We start from the raw sequence: 16,096 nt of genomic DNA on the forward strand, positions 1-16,096 counted from the left end.
TCATAGTCACCTGCTTGGGGTGCTGGGGTTGGACCCTGGCTTTGCACTCAGGAATGACTCCTGGAGGTGCTCAGGGGACCCTATGGGATGCTGGGAATCGAAACCCGGGTCGGCTGTGTGCAAGGCAGACACCCTTCCCGCTGTGCTATCACTGCAGCCCCTCTTGGAGTTTTTAGCAGAAGGTTTTCACTCCTCCTTTTCCACTGAGGTCTTGCTTCTGGGTCACTGTCGTGCTGAACTTTCCCTGGGTGTGAGGGCGGGGCTGGAGCGTGCGGGGCTGTGCTGCCTCGCTGGGGACAGGCTCGTGGGCGGAGCCGTCAGCTCCTGTCTCTCTCCTGCAGCTGACCTACCATGGCTGACCAGAGGCAGCGCTCACTGTCCACCTCCGGGGAGTCTCTGTACCATGTGCTTGGACTCGACAAGAACGCCACTTCAGACGACATTAAAAAGTCCTATCGGTAAGAGGGTGACTCCTTGGGGCCTGCCCTCCTGCAGGTGGGAGGTGGGAGTTGGAGGGGCCGGCCCCGCAGTCCCCGGCACCACCAGGAGGAACAGATGATGCAGGTGCGGGTGGAGAGAGCACTGGGCCACAGCCTCACCGCACCGGCCTGTCTCTGGAGCCATGCCGAGGCCTCGGGCCCTCCCACCGAGAAAACGAAAAATAACCGCTGTCACAGTCGTGCTCTCTTGGCAGAATAATTTGAAACGGTGCCTTGTGCAGGGCTCGGTGGCAGTGCCCTAGGGGCTGGCGGCTGGAGCAGAGCGGGCGTGAGACTGCCCTAGCTCCTCGACCCCGCCCACCCCGCAGGCATCTGGGCGGTCAGTGCCGCAGTGACCGTCTTCCCGCGCTGCGCAGTCAGCCCTCCGGGCACTGGGGCGGCCTGTGGCCTCTGGGGTGGGGGGCTGCCCACAGTGCCCGGTGCTGGTGAGTGGAAGGCAGGCAGGGGCAGCACCACACCCAGACGTGCTTTTGTTTCTCAGGAAGCTCGCGTTGAAGTACCACCCTGATAAGAACCCCGACAACCCCGAAGCCGCGGACAAGTTCAAGGAGATCAACAACGCCCACGCCATCCTGACGGACGCCACTAAGAGGAACATCTACGACAAGTACGGCTCGCTGGGGCTCTATGTGGCCGAGCAGTTCGGGGAGGAGAACGTCAACACCTACTTCGTGCTCTCCAGCTGGTGGGCCAAGGTAAGGCGCTGGCCTCGGCCCGCCCCGGCCCCGGCCCGGCCCGGCCCGGCCCGGCCCAGCTGACTCCTGTCCCCGCAGGCCCTGTTTGTCGTCTGCGGGCTGTTCACGTGCTGCTACTGCTGCTGCTGCCTCTGCTGCTGCTTCAACTGTTGCTGTGGCAAGTGCAAGCCGCGGGCACCCGAGGGCGAGGAGACCGAGTTCTACGTGTCCCCCGAGGACCTGGAGGCACAGCTGCAGTCCGACGAGCGGGGTGAGCGGCAGCCCCGGACCCCAGAGCCAGCCCAGAGTGAGCGTGGGGGACGCTGAGCGGACCCTGAGCGTGTCCACCCTCTTGTCAAACAGGAGGGCACTGACTGTGCGGGCGTGTTTGTGGTGGCAGCGGGACTGTGTGTGAACTGGACCTGGAGGTAAAGCGGACACTGAGGGGCCGCGGGGGGCCCGGGCTGGCGGCCACTGCTGGGCGAGGCCCGCCCTGGGCCTCTCCTTCCCACCTCGTCCTGAGACCTCGGCCCCAGCAGCGTGGCCCAGTGGCCACGTGCCGCCCACGAGGACAGTGGCGTGAGCTGCCGCCGCTGTCCTGACGTGACCTGTGTCGTGTGCTTCCTTTTCAGAGGCCACAGACACGCCCATCGTCATCCAGCCAGCCTCGGCCACAGAGACCACCCAGCTCACGACCGACTCCCACCCCAGCTACCACACTGACGGTTTTAACTAAGTCCAGAGAAGCCGTGACGAGCAATGGTCAGCGCCCGGCCACGGCCACCTTAGAATCATGAACTGTAGTCCCGCCTCTGGGCCTCCCACCCGTCCACCCCGACAGTCCAGCCGAGTGCGTAGCATGCGGTGTTGAAAGCTCCCGCCGCGGCCTCCCTCCTCCCCCGAGTAGCATGTCTGGGTCCGTCCCCGTGTCTGGACTGCTCGCGGCCTGACCGCGGCACTGGGCTGCCGAGCTGCCGAGCAGGTGTGGTCAGCGGAGCCGGTCCTCCCCGTGCTCGTGGACTGGACTCGTGGGTCTGGTCCGCGCCCTGCCGCCCTGTGGACTCCGTCCTCGGGGCAGTCAACCCAGGCGGGGACGGGCCTCGCTGGTGATTCTTCGTGAGAACTGTCGGTGGTGTTCTCCCGTCCCTCTCTGCCCTCGGACTCGCCCAGGCCACCTGCGCGGGTGGGCAGAGGGTCATTCCGAGCCGACGCCGCCCTCCCCTGCCCACTCGCCTCTTGCCTCTGGCTGCGTCTCCACATTCCTGCCGCCTGCCCGCCTGTGCTCTGTCGCCCCGTCCTGGCCCTCGAAGCCCCACGCGTAGCTGCAGGTCTGCGTGCCATGAGCAGTGCCGCACGGCCTCGGCTCTCTTCCGGCCCTGCCCCCCGCTGCTCCCCTCCCGGCAGGCCCGGCAGATTCCTGGAGAGAGGCTCTGCCCTAGGGAGTGGGGCCTCTGCTCCGTGCTGGACATCTGCTGGCCCTGCCCGTGCCCCAGGCTCAGAGCAGCTCCTCCCTGCATCTCTGCCCCTGCATACGTCCCCCGAGACCCCCATGGCCCCGAGGGTGGCTCCCTGCAGAGCCAAGGCCCCCCGCGGGGGCTGTGGTCACCAAAGGACTTGAGGGGCGAGGAGGCCAGAATGGGCAGTGTGGGGCCGGGCGGGCAGGCCGCTGCTGGTCTGTGCCTCTTGTTTTGTCCTGTTCGATTTTGTTGATCATTAAAATTGTTGTGAGGACCCGAGGGAGGCAGTGCACTGTGACCCCGGGGAGACCGTCGGGGGTCCGCCTCAGTGGGTACCCGCAGCCGCGCCTCTTGGGTTCTGCCCTTCCCTGTGACCAGGATCCAGCCCCCTCGGCCTGGCCCTGCCTGCCGGCTTTCCCTGGCGATTCGGAAGCAGAACTTTCCAGCTTGGTTGGCCCTCGTCAGTCTCCTATGGCCTCAGGCAGAAGCTTCCAGGTCGGGGGCCTTGGGCGGAAAGGGGCGGTGGGTTCTGAGGGGACCCTGGCCCAGCCAGTGGGTCTGGGGCTGCTGTGGTGCTGAGCTGGTCCACGCCTCGCAGGCTGTGTGGACATTCTCTCCTGTGCTGTCCCTGCTCTGGCTCAAGGCTTCTTCTCGGCCCTGCCAGGACCTTCTCGCCTGACCCCTGGGCCTTCCAGGGGGTGTACTGTCCCCTAGAAGCATCTGGCCAGGGCCCCGAGTTGGGGCCTTGTGGGCAGCAGGGAGTGAGGCCAAGTGGGGCGGGCGCCTGCTGGCCAGGGATTCCCGGAGGGCCAGGGCTGGACCCCCTGCCATCCGTGCATGCCAACGGGGCCACCTGAGGGTGGCACGTGGAACCCCACCAGGCTTCCCTGTGTGCCCACGACTGGCCAGCTTCACCAGTTTGTGAATCAGCCTGTGGACTTGGCAAAGGCCCTTCCTGGTCCTCCCCACATTGGGCAACCGCATGTGCACGTGTGTGTGTTCACGTCCGCCACACAGTCGCACCCTGAACGGAGCCTGGGGGCGTGAGCCAGCTGCTAGAAGCACCTCCAGGTGCCAAATCCATTGTATTTCCGGGGGTAGGTGGCAGCATGGTGCCAGAGAGGGCTGTCCCTGGGGCCACCCACTCCACCCAGCCCTCAGGTGAGTCACCGTGTGACATCTAGGGGTGCCTGGACACCCTCCCCCTTGGAAACATGCGAGCTGATTTCTACGTGTCCTGGCCACATGGTGGCCAGGCTATGCCCTGACTGGCCTGTGCTTGGACGGGTAGGTCCGTTGGCAAGGCCCGTGTCCCGAGCCGTAGGAGGGGCCGCTTGCACCTGTGCTCAGGAAACGAGTCTGGTCATGGTGCCTGCAGCCCAGATCAAGGGTGTCCCCCTCTCCATCTCCTGTGTCTGAATGTTGACCGAACATAAACTTGCAAAATAAATGTTTTCACTGCACACCGACCGTCTCCTATGTGGAGGAACTCCCTGCTTCCTGCCCAGCCTGCGTGCCCAGGCCCCAGAGCAGAGGGGCAGGGCGACCTCCGGGCACCCTGCAGTGACCTGGGCAGGCCCCCTCCATGCCCCCTTCGGGACCTGTGTGTCTGGGAGCGTCTCAGGTCACAGCCAGCACTGCCCAGTTGGGCAGGCCCTAGACTTGCCCTGGCTGTGTCTGCCCGACACCCTGGCACTGCCACACCTGAGCAAGGGCACCTGAGCAGAACCCTCGGCCAGGGCTGCTGCCGCTGCATCAGGGGAAGTGGGAATTGCACCAGTCACCTCAGCAGAACCAGACAGGAAAGGGTCTCGGAGACCCCCCTCGCGGCTGAGACCTCCCCCAGCTCCCAGGGCCCAGGGGTCTTCCTGCGTGTCCCCCTGGCTCGCTCAGCCCCTTCCTAGAGTCTTGTCTGTGTCTTTGGCGAGCTACGGCTGGATTGCCAAGGGCAGTGCCCTTTCCCCACTGGGCAGGGCTCCCTCGAGGCTCCCATTGGGGGCGTGCAAGTTCCGACCCAGGGCTGGAGGGTGGTGGCCAGCCTGGACGGATGAGGAGACAGGCCCAGAGCCACAGTGGACCCTCGGGAGTGCAGGCAGGTGGGGCCTGCCCAGTGCTGGCAGCATCCCTGTGCCATCTGGAGTCTCGCCCTGCTTGCCTGCTCCATTCCCCATCAGGCACCCGACCAGCACCCCTCAGCACCCGTTTGGTCACCCAAACGGACCCGCTGGTGCTGGAACTGGGGACGGAGGTTGGGCAGAGCACCTGCCTCCTGGGCCCATCCTGGAGCCAGACCACGACGACCTGTCAGCGCTGGAGTCCTCACAGCCCTGCAGTGCCCTGGCACCTCTGGAGATTCTCCCCCCCGCCCAGTCCTCGGCTTGGTCTCAGGACCCTGAACCCCCCCACCGAATCATCTGGGGGCCCCAATGCCGGAAACCCAGGCACGAGCACACGGACTCGGCTGAGGCCCGAGTGCACATGTGCCCTGGCCAGTGTGGCTAGCGTGAGTGCCCAACGGGTTCCCTGGGGCCTGGCTAGGCTGAGGCTCGCTCACACCAGTGACCACTGCTGAGGACGGACGGCCTCTCGCGGGCTGACAAGCCTGAGATGGACCCTGAAGACGCCATTCTCAGGCTGGACGGCCCTGGAGGTGCCTCCCGGGACCTGGCGTGGCTGACAACTCAGCTGGTGCCCCGTGCCCCTTGGCTCTGCTGGGCCCGAACCCCTCTCCAGAGTGCCAGCTCCTCCAGGCACGGCCGTGGGGGAAAACTGCTCTTCCTCCCCAGAGGGGCGACCCACCTTCCAGCCCAGGTCGGCCGTGCAGGACCTAGGCACTCCCCGGCCTGGGGCTGCTCTCTGGGTCGCTGGATGAGGGTCCCACCTGTGTTCCCCTCCCACCCTGACCCTCAGGAAGGGGATAGTACCCGTGGGTCTCACATCCTCACACATGAGTCACCTTTGCTGAGCTGGACTTGGGAGCCTTCCCAGAAGTGACCCGTCCCACCCCCACGTTTAGCCGCAATGCCCCTTCCAGGGGGCTTGCCAACACTTTCCTGTCAAAGGACCCTTCCTGCCCCAGCCCCACCACTGCCAACCCCCACCAGGCAGCCCCCCCCCCCCCTCATGTGAGGGCAAGTGGGGCCTGGGGGCGGGGTCAGGTGCACTCACCAGCCTGGAGAAGGCCCTCGCTGGCCTCAGGGGACCACCTGGGCTTGCCTAGCATCTGACCACTCCTGGACAAGCCTCCACCTCTATCACCTCACCCTGGCCGGCTCGCCACCCAGACTTCCTGTCCCCGCCCCACAAGCCTTTCCATGACGCCTTTGTGAGGTGTGTGTTGGGGGGTTGGGAGGAATGGAAGGGAAGCAGTTTGGGTACAGGGTGGGCCCCTCGGCCCCCCACCCCCACCCCAGTGCTGGTCAGCTCCTAACGCCTGCCGAGCCTCCCACACCCTCTTCCGCCGCTCCACCAAGCAGAGCACTTAGGGGAGAGGAAGTGGCCTCAGCGGCTCAGAACTACGCCCAGTGCCCAGGACAGGTGGCCCAGCCACGGACCAGCAGTGCTGGGCCACTTGGCTCTGCCCAATGCCTGGTTCAAGAGAGCCCAGACCAGGTCAGAAGCACTTCCGATGAGGGAGCAGGCAGCTGCATCCTGCCAGGCCCAGCCTCATGCCTCACCATGGCCGGTGGCCCAGATACTGCAGGCGGCCAGGGACGGACACTCTGCAGGACGGTTTCCCACAGTCAACACTGACTCACGTCACAGACCGCACACACAGATCGGCAACACCTTTTAATGAGTCACTGCACAGTGCCTGCCCCGTCCTGGGCCTCACTCCTAACTGGCCGCCACCACTTCCTCCTCGTCACTACCCTCGGGGGCTGCGTCGGTCCCAAAGTAGCGGTCTCCGAAGTTTCCTGGGGAGAGAGGCAGGCCCTTGCAGCGGGGCTCGGCCCAACCCGCACCCAAAGTCCGTGGCCACCGCCTCACCGATGCCAGGGATGATGCGGAAAAGGTCGTTGACACGCTTGTCCACCGCCGTAGTGATGATCCGCACTCGTGGGAACGCATAGGCCACTGAGTGGACACCCATCTCTGCCATGAGCAGGGACAGCAGGAAGATCTTGTCCTCTGGCACATCATGGTCCTGCACAGGGGCTGGTGAGTTCCCAGCAGTCCCCGTAGCCCTGCCCCCCCAGGAATCCCCTCCCACAGAAGTCCATCCCCTTCGACGGTGATCCACCCCTGCTGGGTAGCTGGGTGCCAACCTGCCACCCCAGCCCCGCCCCGCCTCCTGGCCCCTCCCACGATCTTCTAGCCTGGCCCCAGGCCTCTAACCCCTCCCACCATCTCCTAGCCCCGCCCACGATCTCCTAGCCCTTACCCCATCCAGTCTCTCCAGCCCTGCTCACAACCTCCTAGCCCCGCCCGGAGTTTCTCTAGCCCTGCCCATGGTCTCCTATCCCCTGCCCCAAGTCTCTAGCCCCCGCCCACAATCTCCTAGCCCCGCCCCGAGTCTCTCTGTCCCTGCCCCCGATTTCCTATCCACAGCCTCTAACTCCGCCCACAACATCCTAGCCCCACCCCGAGTCCCTCAGGCCCCGCCCACAACCCCTAAACTAGTCTCTAGTTCCGCACACAATCTCCTGGCCCCGCCCCAATTCTTTCTGGCCCCGCCCACTATCTGCTAGTCCCGCCCCGAGTTTCTGGCCCCACCCACGATGCCCTAAACCGCAGTTCCCTAACTCCGCTCACAATCTCTCTGGCCCCACCCACAACCCCCTGAACTGCAGCCTCTAACTCCGCCCACAACCTCCTAGCTCCGCCCCAAGTCTCTGGCCTCGTCCACGATCCCCTAGCCAAAGCCTCTAACTCTGCCCACAATCTCCTAGCCCCGCCCCGAGTCTCTCTGGCCCCGCCCACAACCCCCTAAACCGCAGCCTCTAACCCCGCCCACAATCCCTTGGCCCCTCCCCAAGTCCCTCTGGCCCCGCCCACAATCCCCTAAACCGCAGCCTCTAACCCCGCCCACAATCCCTTGGCCCCTCCCCAAGTCCCTCTGGCCCCGCCCACAATCCCCTAAACCGCAGCCTCTAACTCCGCCCCCACCGGGGTCCGAACCCTTCACAGCGACCCTCCCCTGCCCCGTAGCCCCGCCCTTCGCAGCCCTCACCAGCAACACGCGGACTGCCATCATGGCCGCAGCACCCGTGGACACCGTGCAGTCCATCAGGATCACGTGGTCATCGCTGATGTCCTTGGGCAGCCGCAGGTAGTGGAGCTGTGGGCAGTCAGAGGGGGCTGGCCAAAGGCGCCCCCGCCCCAGCCAGCCCTCCCCGCGGGGCGCGCCCCTCCGGCCCACCTCCGGCTCCCCCGTCAGCTGGTTGGTCTGGATGAGGATGGTGCCGATGCGCACGTCCTTGCACACGGCACGCAGCGCGGGCTCCATGGTCTCCCCGGCCCGCAGGATGGACACGCCGGTGATCTGGGTGCGGGCGGGGCGGGCGCTGAGCCGGGCCGGCCGCCGCCCCCCCCACTCCCCCACCCCTGCCCACCCGCCCGCCCACCCGCGCCCGCACCTGCTTGCCGGCGTAGCATTTGCCCGAGTAGTCGTGGCCCTGGGGCGTCTGCACGACGCAGTCCTGCGCGGGTGGGGGGCGCACGGTGGTCACCCGAGGCCTCCCTGCCCGCCCCCCGCCCCCGGCCCCCCGGCCCGCACCTGGAAGGGCAGGAAGGAGAGCGCGTGCTCGATCAGCAGCCGCATCAGCCTCTTGGAGTAGAAGATGAACTCGTCGCGGCTGGTCTCCTTGTCCCTGCGAGGACGGGCGGAGGGACACAGGCTGGCCGGGGGCTCGGCCCCGCGGGCCCTCTGCCCCCCGGCCTGCGCGCCCCCTCGCGCCCTCACCGGATGATGGTGTGCATGCCCCGCACCTGCGGCGTGCTCTTGAGGACGCTCAGCGTGCGCGGCAGCGGGTGGCACTGGTGTGCCGAGGCCAGCGCGGCCCTGCGGGCACAGACCCGGCACGACTCAAGGGGGGTCGTCTACCTGAGGCCCGTTATCACACTCGGCACTGTGGGCGGTTACGGGGACGCGGCCGCACGTGGCTGATCCGGAGCACGGCCCCACCCCCTCGCCAGGCAAAGGTTAAAGGTCAGAGTGGGAGGCAGAGCGTCAGGAGGGGGGCAGAGCAAGGTGGGGGCTGCAGGGGCAGCCCAGAGCTCTCCCTGCGCAAACAGCTGAGCTTTGGCGCTTCTGGAGAGGGGGAAGCTGGCCCGTGCCCTGGCTGGCCTGGCCCGGAGGGGCGCACAGGAGTGGGGAGAGGCATGCTGAGGCCACGCAGGGGCACACAGCCAGAGCAGCACACTCTGTGCTCACACATCCCAGCGCAGCTTCCTCTGCTCGGCGCAGGCGGGCGGGCGGAGTGTGTCCCGGGAGGGAGGGCAGGCGCCCAGGGGGACAGGGAAGAGGAAAAGAACAGAGAAAGAGCGCTTAGCAGGGAGTCCAGGCCGGTCCTGCGGCCACCGGGCAAGCCAGAGGGGGACGGCTGGCCCTGCCGCCCACCCATGACCACTTCCTGCACTGATGGCCCAGCCTGGGCCGCCCAGTCCTCTGTGGTGTGTTAACTCGTCCTCAGAGCCAGGGGCCGAGCGGCTGAGCCAGCAGGAGGCAGGAGGCTGACGGCCCTGCAGCTTCCTGCTCCACGCAGAGTCGAGGCTGCACGTGGCTCCCAAGGGCAGGGACCCCAAAGCTCAGAGGCACCCCTGAGCTCTGGGCCCCACGGGGGTGGCTCTGCGGGAGGCCAGAGCCTCGAGGGGCAGGGCGGAGAGCCGAACCCCCTCAGTGCCAGGGCTGTTGGGAGGCCGCCAGGTGGGGAGACAGGTGTGGGAGACCTTACCTGACGCTGAGTTCACGCTGTGGCAGCAACACAGGGAAACACAAGGGACCGAGGTGGGACATCAGTCATGCATGGCCACCAGATAGCCAGGCCTCCCACCTGGAAAGGGCCTCCCCCCACAGGGACAGCTGGCTCCCTGGGCACACGGACATGTGGACCAACCCCTGGGCCTGCCCGAGGCACCCGCTGCTCAGGGCTGACGAGACAGCCCGGGGTACTCTGCCTGGTGGCTGCAGGCCAGGCCCACAGGCCGGGCTACGCGTGCTCACCTCCTCCAGCTGGCTGTGTACGTGCTGCACAATCAGGTCAATGGCCACCGTGTTCCCGCTCCCTGGGCAGGACAGGAGGTGACTCGGTGCACATGCCCAGTCCCTCCCTAGGACGGCGGGCGAGCGGGCGGGTAGGAGGCTCACCCCGCGGCACCACGATGTCAGCCACGCGCATGGTGGGCTGGATGTACTGGTCGAAAGCGGGCTTGACGAATTTGTTGTACTGCTTGATGACGCCCTCGATATCCCGGCCACGCTCGCTTATGTCCCGGCGCAGCCGCCGCACCAGGCGGATGTCAGAGTCCGTGTCCACAAAGATCTTCATGTCCAGGAGCTGCACAGGAAGAGTGAGACACCAAGAGGGCCAGAGGCTCTGTCAGCGACAGCACCTCAGCAACAGGGCCCCACGGCCAGAGCAGACGCGAACATGGGTGCCTTTCTGTCTGCTGCTGGCCAGTAAGCATGCGTGGGTGTGGGTGGCAGGTGCCTGTGTGGGTGGCGGGTACAGATGTGAATGGAGGGTGCCCGTGTGGGTGGTGGGTACCGTGTTTGAGGCAGGTGAAGGGCAGGTGTGGGCAGGAGTCTTCAGTCAAGAGCACAGGAGGGACATGCCTGCCGCCTGATGTGGGCAGCTGTGTACTGGGGCAGCACCAGCCTCTTCTCTGCACACGAGAGGCCCCTCCTCACAGCCCAGCCCAGCCCAGCCCCTCTGGGGTGGGGGAGTGGAGCCTGACCACTGTCTCCGTGTGGGGGGACCCTGAGGCTCAGAAGTCACAGGACACACACCTGGGCACAAACAGAAGGGTCTTTGCAGTGTGCGGGAGACTAGATTGTGGGCCAGTTTCTGGGCTCGGGCTGTGGGGCACAGATGAGTTGCCTCCCCCCCTGCAAGCACACGCCCCCCACAGCCCCCTCAGTCCAGCACGGCTGCACTCGGTGACACGGTGCGCGTCTGCGGTGCCCGGCCTGCACTCACCTCCAACAGCGTCTTGTCAGCGAAGGCCATGATGCCCTCGAAGATGATGACGTTGGCACCATAGAGTGTTTTCTGCGGGAGGGAGTGCTGCTGTGTCGCCCTGCAGGGGCACTGGCCTGCCGGCTCGCCCTGCCCTCCCACTGCGGCCTACCCAGTCCTTCTTGCGGCTGTGGCTGGTGAAGTCGTAGATGGGCACCTGGACGCTTTTGCCCTGCTTCAGCTTCTTGAGTGTGGACACGATGAGGTCGAAGTCGAAGGCATCCGGGTGGTCAAAGTTGAAATTGTTCTGGGCAGCCTGGTCCTGCTGCTGCTTGGTCAGCACCTGGCGGGGATGGGTCGTGAGCCCCGGCTGGCCAGGGCACACCCTGCTGGACGCAGGCGGAGCCTCACCTTATAGAAGGAGTCCATGGACAGCAGCACCACCCAGGGCACGTCCAGGGCCTCGATGATCATCCTGGCCACTGTGGTCTTCCCGGACGCGCTGCCACCTCCGAGGCCTGTGGGAGAGGGGTCAGGGTGGGACACCACACTCACACCGCAGGTGGACGCCGGGCGCCTCCCCGTGCAGACCGGGCCGCACCGATGACGAAGGCCTCCTTGGACTGGGTGCCGTGCTCGTTGTACCAGGGTGGCCGGCCCGCTGTGTAGATGGTGCGTTTCCGCGTGCGCAGCAGGGGTGGCTCCGACTTGCACTGGCTGGTGGTCCGCTTCCGGGGCGGGCGGCCTGTGCCCACGGGCGGCAGGAGCCTGTCCAGGGACTCGGCATTGCTGCTGTAGGCAGAGGGGTGCCTCTGTCACCACGGCAGCCCTCCCCGTGCCCGTGCTGAGCAGTCCCGGGAGCAGGGGCAGGTGGGAAGGGCCACCAAGTATGAGCCTGCTGCCCAATGCCCCCAGCCAGAGGCCTCGCACCATGAAGGGAGAGTCTGGCTGGGACGCTGTGAGCATCCAGAGGGAGGAGCCAGTGAGCGCAGAGACCTCCAGTGAGCAGCATGGACACGCCTATGCAGCTACACACAGTGTGTGGACATGGGTGTGGTCACTCCCACCACCAGCAGGGGCGGGAGGCTGGGTGGGAAGGGATGGGAGCACAGCACTGGATGTGGACCGCCACCTCCGCAACGGAGCAAGACAGGTGTGCGGGGCTATACACGGAGTGTAAACACATCTACACAGGGTGTGTGCGCATATCTACATGGGGTGTGTGTACGAATATGGGGCGCGCATGCAGACAGGGTAGGTGTACGTGGGTGTGTGTACAGAGATGTATGTAAGGGCAGGTGTGCACAAGCGTACAAGGTATGTTCAGATGTGTTTGCAAGCGTGTATGTACATGGGGTGTGCGCGCACAGGGCGTGCCTTGTACACAGGTGCGAGAGTGCATGTGTACATGCACACGGGGATGCTGCAGAGTGTGTGTATATGGGGCATATGTACAGGGTATTCGTGTACAGGGTGTACGTGTACAGGGCACTGTGCGTACAAAGGTCCTGTACACTGTGTGTGTTCACAAGGTGTGAACTCACATGGTGCATATGTACAGGGTGCGTGCACACAGGGTGTACACGCAGGGTGCATGTGTGCACAGTGTGTGTACAGGGTGCGCGTGCACAGCGTGTGTATACACTGCATGTACACAGGGGTGTGCGTGTACAGGCTGTGTGCCCAGGGCATCTCACACGCTAATCTGACTCAGTGGCTGCGAGGTGCTGAGACCTGGGCCTGGTGTGAGCATGGCACCATGCCTGTGTGGCCGGGTCTGCTTTAGAGCGCCAGCACAGTCCCCACCACCACACGTCACACAGTCCACTTTCCCACATCCGGGGAGCCTGCAGGGGCCAGCACAACCGGAGTGCAATGATAAGCCTCACCCTGGGAAATCCACCTTTGTGACCCCAGGATGTCCACGTTTGTCTCTGGCGAGGCCCTGCCATTGCCATAGCTACAGCTGCAGTGCCAGGAGCTGCCGCAGGCCTGTGTCCTGTGGCCAGAGGTCCTGGGAGAGCCCAGTACCTCCAGCTGGGACCCTGCCTGCACCGGAGGACGCAGAGCTGAGGGGTGTCTGCACTCACAAGAGCATGAGGCAAGGACATGGAAGAAATCAGGTCGAGCCGGAGGTGGCGAGTCCCACCCCTGACAGTCTCAAGGGCTCGGGAGTGATGCTGGCATCCAGGCAGCAGCTGGCAAGGTGCAGGGGCCTCCCCTGGGCCAGCAGGCGGGCCTGCCTCGTCGTCAGGACAGAGCCCGTGGGACAACCTGTGCTGAGGCTCGGGAGGCCCAATCACCAGTGAGCAGGGCCGGGGCCGCACCCGCAGCGGGCTGGGCTGTGCGGGGGGCTCGACCCCGCTCCACACAAGGCCTACAGGCCTGAGCAGACTCCGCAGGTCACCGCACCAGGTGCGGGTGGCCCAGGGCGGGGAGGGGCAGTTCCGGGCCCTGGGCAGCACCTCAGCTTCCTGGAAGGCTGGCGTGCTGCCAGGGCCTGACTCAGGCGGGCACCCCACGACGGGCACAGGTGCGATGGCCACCCTCAGCGGCGTGCCCCAGGAGGGGACCCCGGCCTGGGGAGGAGCAGGTGCTTCTGACTCCACAGCGAGATCTCCAAGGGCTGCGGCCACTGGGGCAGGTGCCAGGCGCGCAGACCTGCCACCCACCGCGCGCCCGGAGTCCACCGCACTCAGGTGGGGGGCCTGAGGCCTGACACTCACCTGCCTTCTGCTCCAAGGGCCCAGCACCCCGAGACCCTGATGCCAGGGTACGCTGGGGGGCTGCTCATGGCTGGGGCTTCCCAGGTGTGTGCGGTGGCATCACCGCACCGCCCCCTAGACCGCTGGTGCTGGCCTCCGTGGGCTGGCGCAGCAGAAGCGCCCCAAGTCAGGGCTAAGAGGATCAGGGCTGCGGGAGCCGGATTTAACAGCTCATGCTGGGCGAGCAGGGAACATCCCCCAGCCCCAGCCGCAGGCGGACTGGCATGAGGACAAGTCTGAAAGAGCCCCCGACTGACTGACCGCCGGAACGTGAGTGCCCCCCGACGGAGCAGCTGAAGGTCAGTGCTGAGCGGGCCACACCCGCTCCCAAGGTGCCTCCCACAGGCAAAACAAACCTGAAACCCTACCCAGCTCCCCAGAATAGCCTCGGCCCGCCCCCAGCGGCCCCGGGGGGCCAGTCGCTCCCTGGCAGGCACAGAGCCAGGCTGGGTGGCTGCGGGGGGCTTGGTAGGGTCCCCGCACAGTGAGGCCCCGGGCCCACGGGCTCAGTGCAGTCCAAGAGCCAGCATGTGCCCTGCCCCTCAGGGAGCCCAGGGTCAGGGGTACCTCCCAACTCCAGGTCTCTCCCATTCCAGGTGTAAGCAGTGAGGCCCCACCCCCAGGCATGCCCCTTTCCCTGAAGGACAGCAGGGAGGGGCAGGGAGTGTGAAATCCCACATCAGCACGCAGGGAGCAGGGACCGCTAGGTGTGTGCAGAGGAGGGGGAGAGACAGAGAGAGAGAGAGCAGGGGAGGGAAGGGGGGAGACAGGGAAGAGGGGAGAAGAAAAGAGGAGGGGAGAGTGAAGAGGGGAGGGGAGGGGGGAGAGGGGAAGAGGGAGAGAGGGGAGGGGAGGGGGAGAAGGGAGAGAGAAGAGGAGAGGAAGAGGGGGAGAGAGAAGGAGGGAGAGACTAACGAGGGGAGAGAAGAGGGGAGGGGAGAGTGGGGAGGGGAGGGAGAAGAGGTGAAGAGGGAGAGGGAAGAGGAAGGGGAGAGAGGGGAGGGTGAAAGGAGAGAGGGGAGGGGAGGGCAGAGAGCAGAAGGGAGGGGGAGAGGGGAGCGGGGATGGGAGGAGGGAGGGAGAGGAGAGGGGAGGGGAGAGAGAAGAGGTGAAGAGGGAGAGGGAAGCGGAGGGGGAGGGGAGAGGGGAGGGGAGGGCGGAGAGAGCAGAAGGGGGGAGGAGGAGAGGGGAGAGGGGAGGGGGGCGAGCGGATGGGAGAAGGGAGGGAGGGGCGAGGGGCGAGGGGAGGGGAGAGCGCAGAGGGGGAGGAGGAGCGCCCGCAGCCCCGCCCTCCCGGCGGGCTCACCCCGCCCCTTCCGGCGACCCGCCCCGCCCCTTCCGCTCGGCGGCGCCCCCGGCCCGAGCCCCCGCGCCCATCCCGGGGAGGTCCCGGGAGACCCCGGCCCACCCTTCGCAGCGCCGCCCGCGCCTACCGGTCCTCGCCCGCGCTCTCGCTCCGCTCGGCAGGTCGGTCAGGCCCGTCGCCGGCCGCGGGCGACGGCGGGGGCGAGCGGGGCGCACCCGCGGAGGCCGGGGGCGCCGCCATGGACTCGGAGGCGCCGGGCCGCGCGGGCGGGGCGGGGCGGGGCGGGGCGGCGCGCGCGGGCCGCCGGGAGTTGTAGTCCGCGGGCCCCGCCGCCCCCTGCCCGGCGACTACAAGTCCCGGCAGGCCGCGCGGCCGCGCCGCCGGGCGGTCCCCGCGACCCCACAGAACAGGCTGCACAGAAAGCCCTGGAAAAAAATCAATAAACGTTTATTTGATACAGTCGTCTTTAATACATACAGTTGGTGGCCCGTCCCCAAGCCAACTCGGGTAGCGGGGGCGAGAGCCGGGGACAGATGGTCACAGGGCGGGCAGGGCCCAAGCTTACCGTCAGAACATCTTGCAAATAAACACTTTGTAGCTATAATATATATGTATATATGGTTACAAGTGGCAGCTGGAACCTCTCTTTCAAAATGCACTTATGTACTGAGAACTGGCGTGAAAAACCCAAACGGAGGAATCCAAGCGAACGTGCCCACCGGGGCCCCCAGCTCCAGACCGTGCCCCCGGGGCCTGGCAGGAAGCCGGCAGCTCCCCCTGCTCGCCCCTTCCTCCCCTTCCGAAGCAGGGCGGCAGGGCTCTGGTCGCGCGAGAAGCTGCGCGCCCCTGGCCGGGGCCCCTGGGCGGCCCTGCCTGTCCTCGGGGCTGGGCACTGGGTCGGAGGTAGATCTTCACAAAGGGCTGGGCACCTGCGCTGCGGCGGGCAGAGCCCAGGCTTGCCACCCACTCTGCACGCTGGCTCCTCTCTCCGGAGGGCGGGCCGCGGCCAGCGGAAGGGGGCTGTGCAGACCCCCACCGCCAGAGCCTGCAGGGAGGTCCAGCAGACAGGGTCTGACCCAGCGGCCACTCGGCATCACCCCTGTGCCCTCTGTGCAGGCAGAGCAGGGGTTAAAGTGCTAAACGCCAGGTCGCCCAGGCCACCACCTCCTCCCATACCAGGGACGCCCGTGGACTCCGGGGGTGACCTGGAACTGCACCCCCAGCCAAAACCAGCCCCCTGCTCCCGAAGGGCCAAGTACCTGAGAGGCTGGAGG

At 66.4% G+C, this 16,096-nt stretch overlaps 3 protein-coding genes across 9 annotated transcripts in view; 2 read left to right on the plus strand and 1 right to left on the minus strand.

Annotated features, from left to right (window-relative positions):
• Positions 1–16,096, plus strand: part of TCEA2 (transcription elongation factor A2) — a 102,666-nt gene that overhangs the window by 37,834 nt on the left and 48,736 nt on the right. The window lies entirely within an intron of this gene.
• Positions 342–2,125, plus strand: DNAJC5 (DnaJ heat shock protein family (Hsp40) member C5). 2 transcript variants are annotated; one of them, XR_008791392.1, is made up of 5 exons: positions 342–458; positions 982–1,195; positions 1,274–1,445; positions 1,538–1,602; positions 1,807–2,125. XR_008791392.1 is itself a non-coding variant. In XM_056108066.1 (4 exons), exons 1-4 carry the CDS (start codon positions 352–354, stop codon positions 1,908–1,910), a joined length of 597 nt encoding a protein of 198 aa, XP_055964041.1. In that variant the 5' UTR covers positions 342–351; the 3' UTR covers positions 1,911–2,123. The 2 variants fall into 2 exon arrangements, 1 of the variants encoding a protein (XP_055964041.1); XM_056108066.1 differs by lacking the exon at positions 1,538–1,602 and having other exon boundaries at positions 1,807–2,123.
• On the minus strand, positions 6,417–15,079 carry UCKL1 (uridine-cytidine kinase 1 like 1). Of its 6 annotated transcripts, none has more exons than XM_056108045.1 (15): positions 14,950–15,079; positions 11,353–11,540; positions 11,163–11,269; positions 10,924–11,094; positions 10,773–10,844; positions 9,941–10,130; positions 9,797–9,858; positions 9,528–9,544; positions 8,537–8,635; positions 8,351–8,444; positions 8,211–8,273; positions 7,994–8,116; positions 7,805–7,912; positions 6,622–6,778; positions 6,417–6,548 (listed from the first exon to the last, which is right to left on the minus strand). In XM_056108045.1, exons 1-15 carry the CDS (start codon positions 15,060–15,062, stop codon positions 6,469–6,471), a joined length of 1,644 nt encoding a protein of 547 aa, XP_055964020.1. In that variant the 5' UTR covers positions 15,063–15,079; the 3' UTR covers positions 6,417–6,468. The 6 variants fall into 6 exon arrangements, with proteins under 6 accessions (XP_055964020.1, XP_055964021.1, XP_055964019.1 ...); XM_056108046.1 differs by having other exon boundaries at positions 7,805–7,888; positions 11,353–11,543; XM_056108044.1 differs by having other exon boundaries at positions 11,353–11,543.

This window comes from Sorex fumeus, unplaced genomic scaffold (assembly GCF_029834395.1).
Source record: "Sorex fumeus unplaced genomic scaffold, SorFum_2.1 ptg000193l, whole genome shotgun sequence".
NCBI lineage: Eukaryota > Metazoa > Chordata > Mammalia > Eulipotyphla > Soricidae > Sorex > Sorex fumeus.

What these genes read in the sequence shown, in the direction of transcription:
- DNAJC5 (XM_056108066.1), top strand. Translation starts at nt 352, where the DNA reads ATGGCTGACCAGAGGCAGCGCTCACTGTCCACCTCCGGGGAGTCTCTG. An exon ending in GACATTAAAAAGTCCTATCG is followed by an intron (nt 459 to 981) that starts GTAAGAGGGTGA and finishes TTTGTTTCTCAG; the next exon opens with GAAGCTCGCGTTGAAGTACC. An exon ending in TCTCCAGCTGGTGGGCCAAG is followed by an intron (nt 1,196 to 1,273) that starts GTAAGGCGCTGG and finishes CTGTCCCCGCAG; the next exon opens with GCCCTGTTTGTCGTCTGCGG.
- UCKL1 (XM_056108044.1), bottom strand. Translation starts at nt 15,062, where the DNA reads ATGGCGGCGCCCCCGGCCTCCGCGGGTGCGCCCCGCTCGCCCCCGCCG. An exon ending in CTGACAAGACGCTGTTGGAG is followed by an intron (nt 10,131 to 10,772) that starts GTGAGTGCAGGC and finishes CTTCCTGTGCAG; the next exon opens with CTCCTGGACATGAAGATCTT. An exon ending in AATGCTACGCCGGCAAGCAG is followed by an intron (nt 8,117 to 8,210) that starts GTGCGGGCGCGG and finishes GCCCGCACCCAG; the next exon opens with ATCACCGGCGTGTCCATCCT.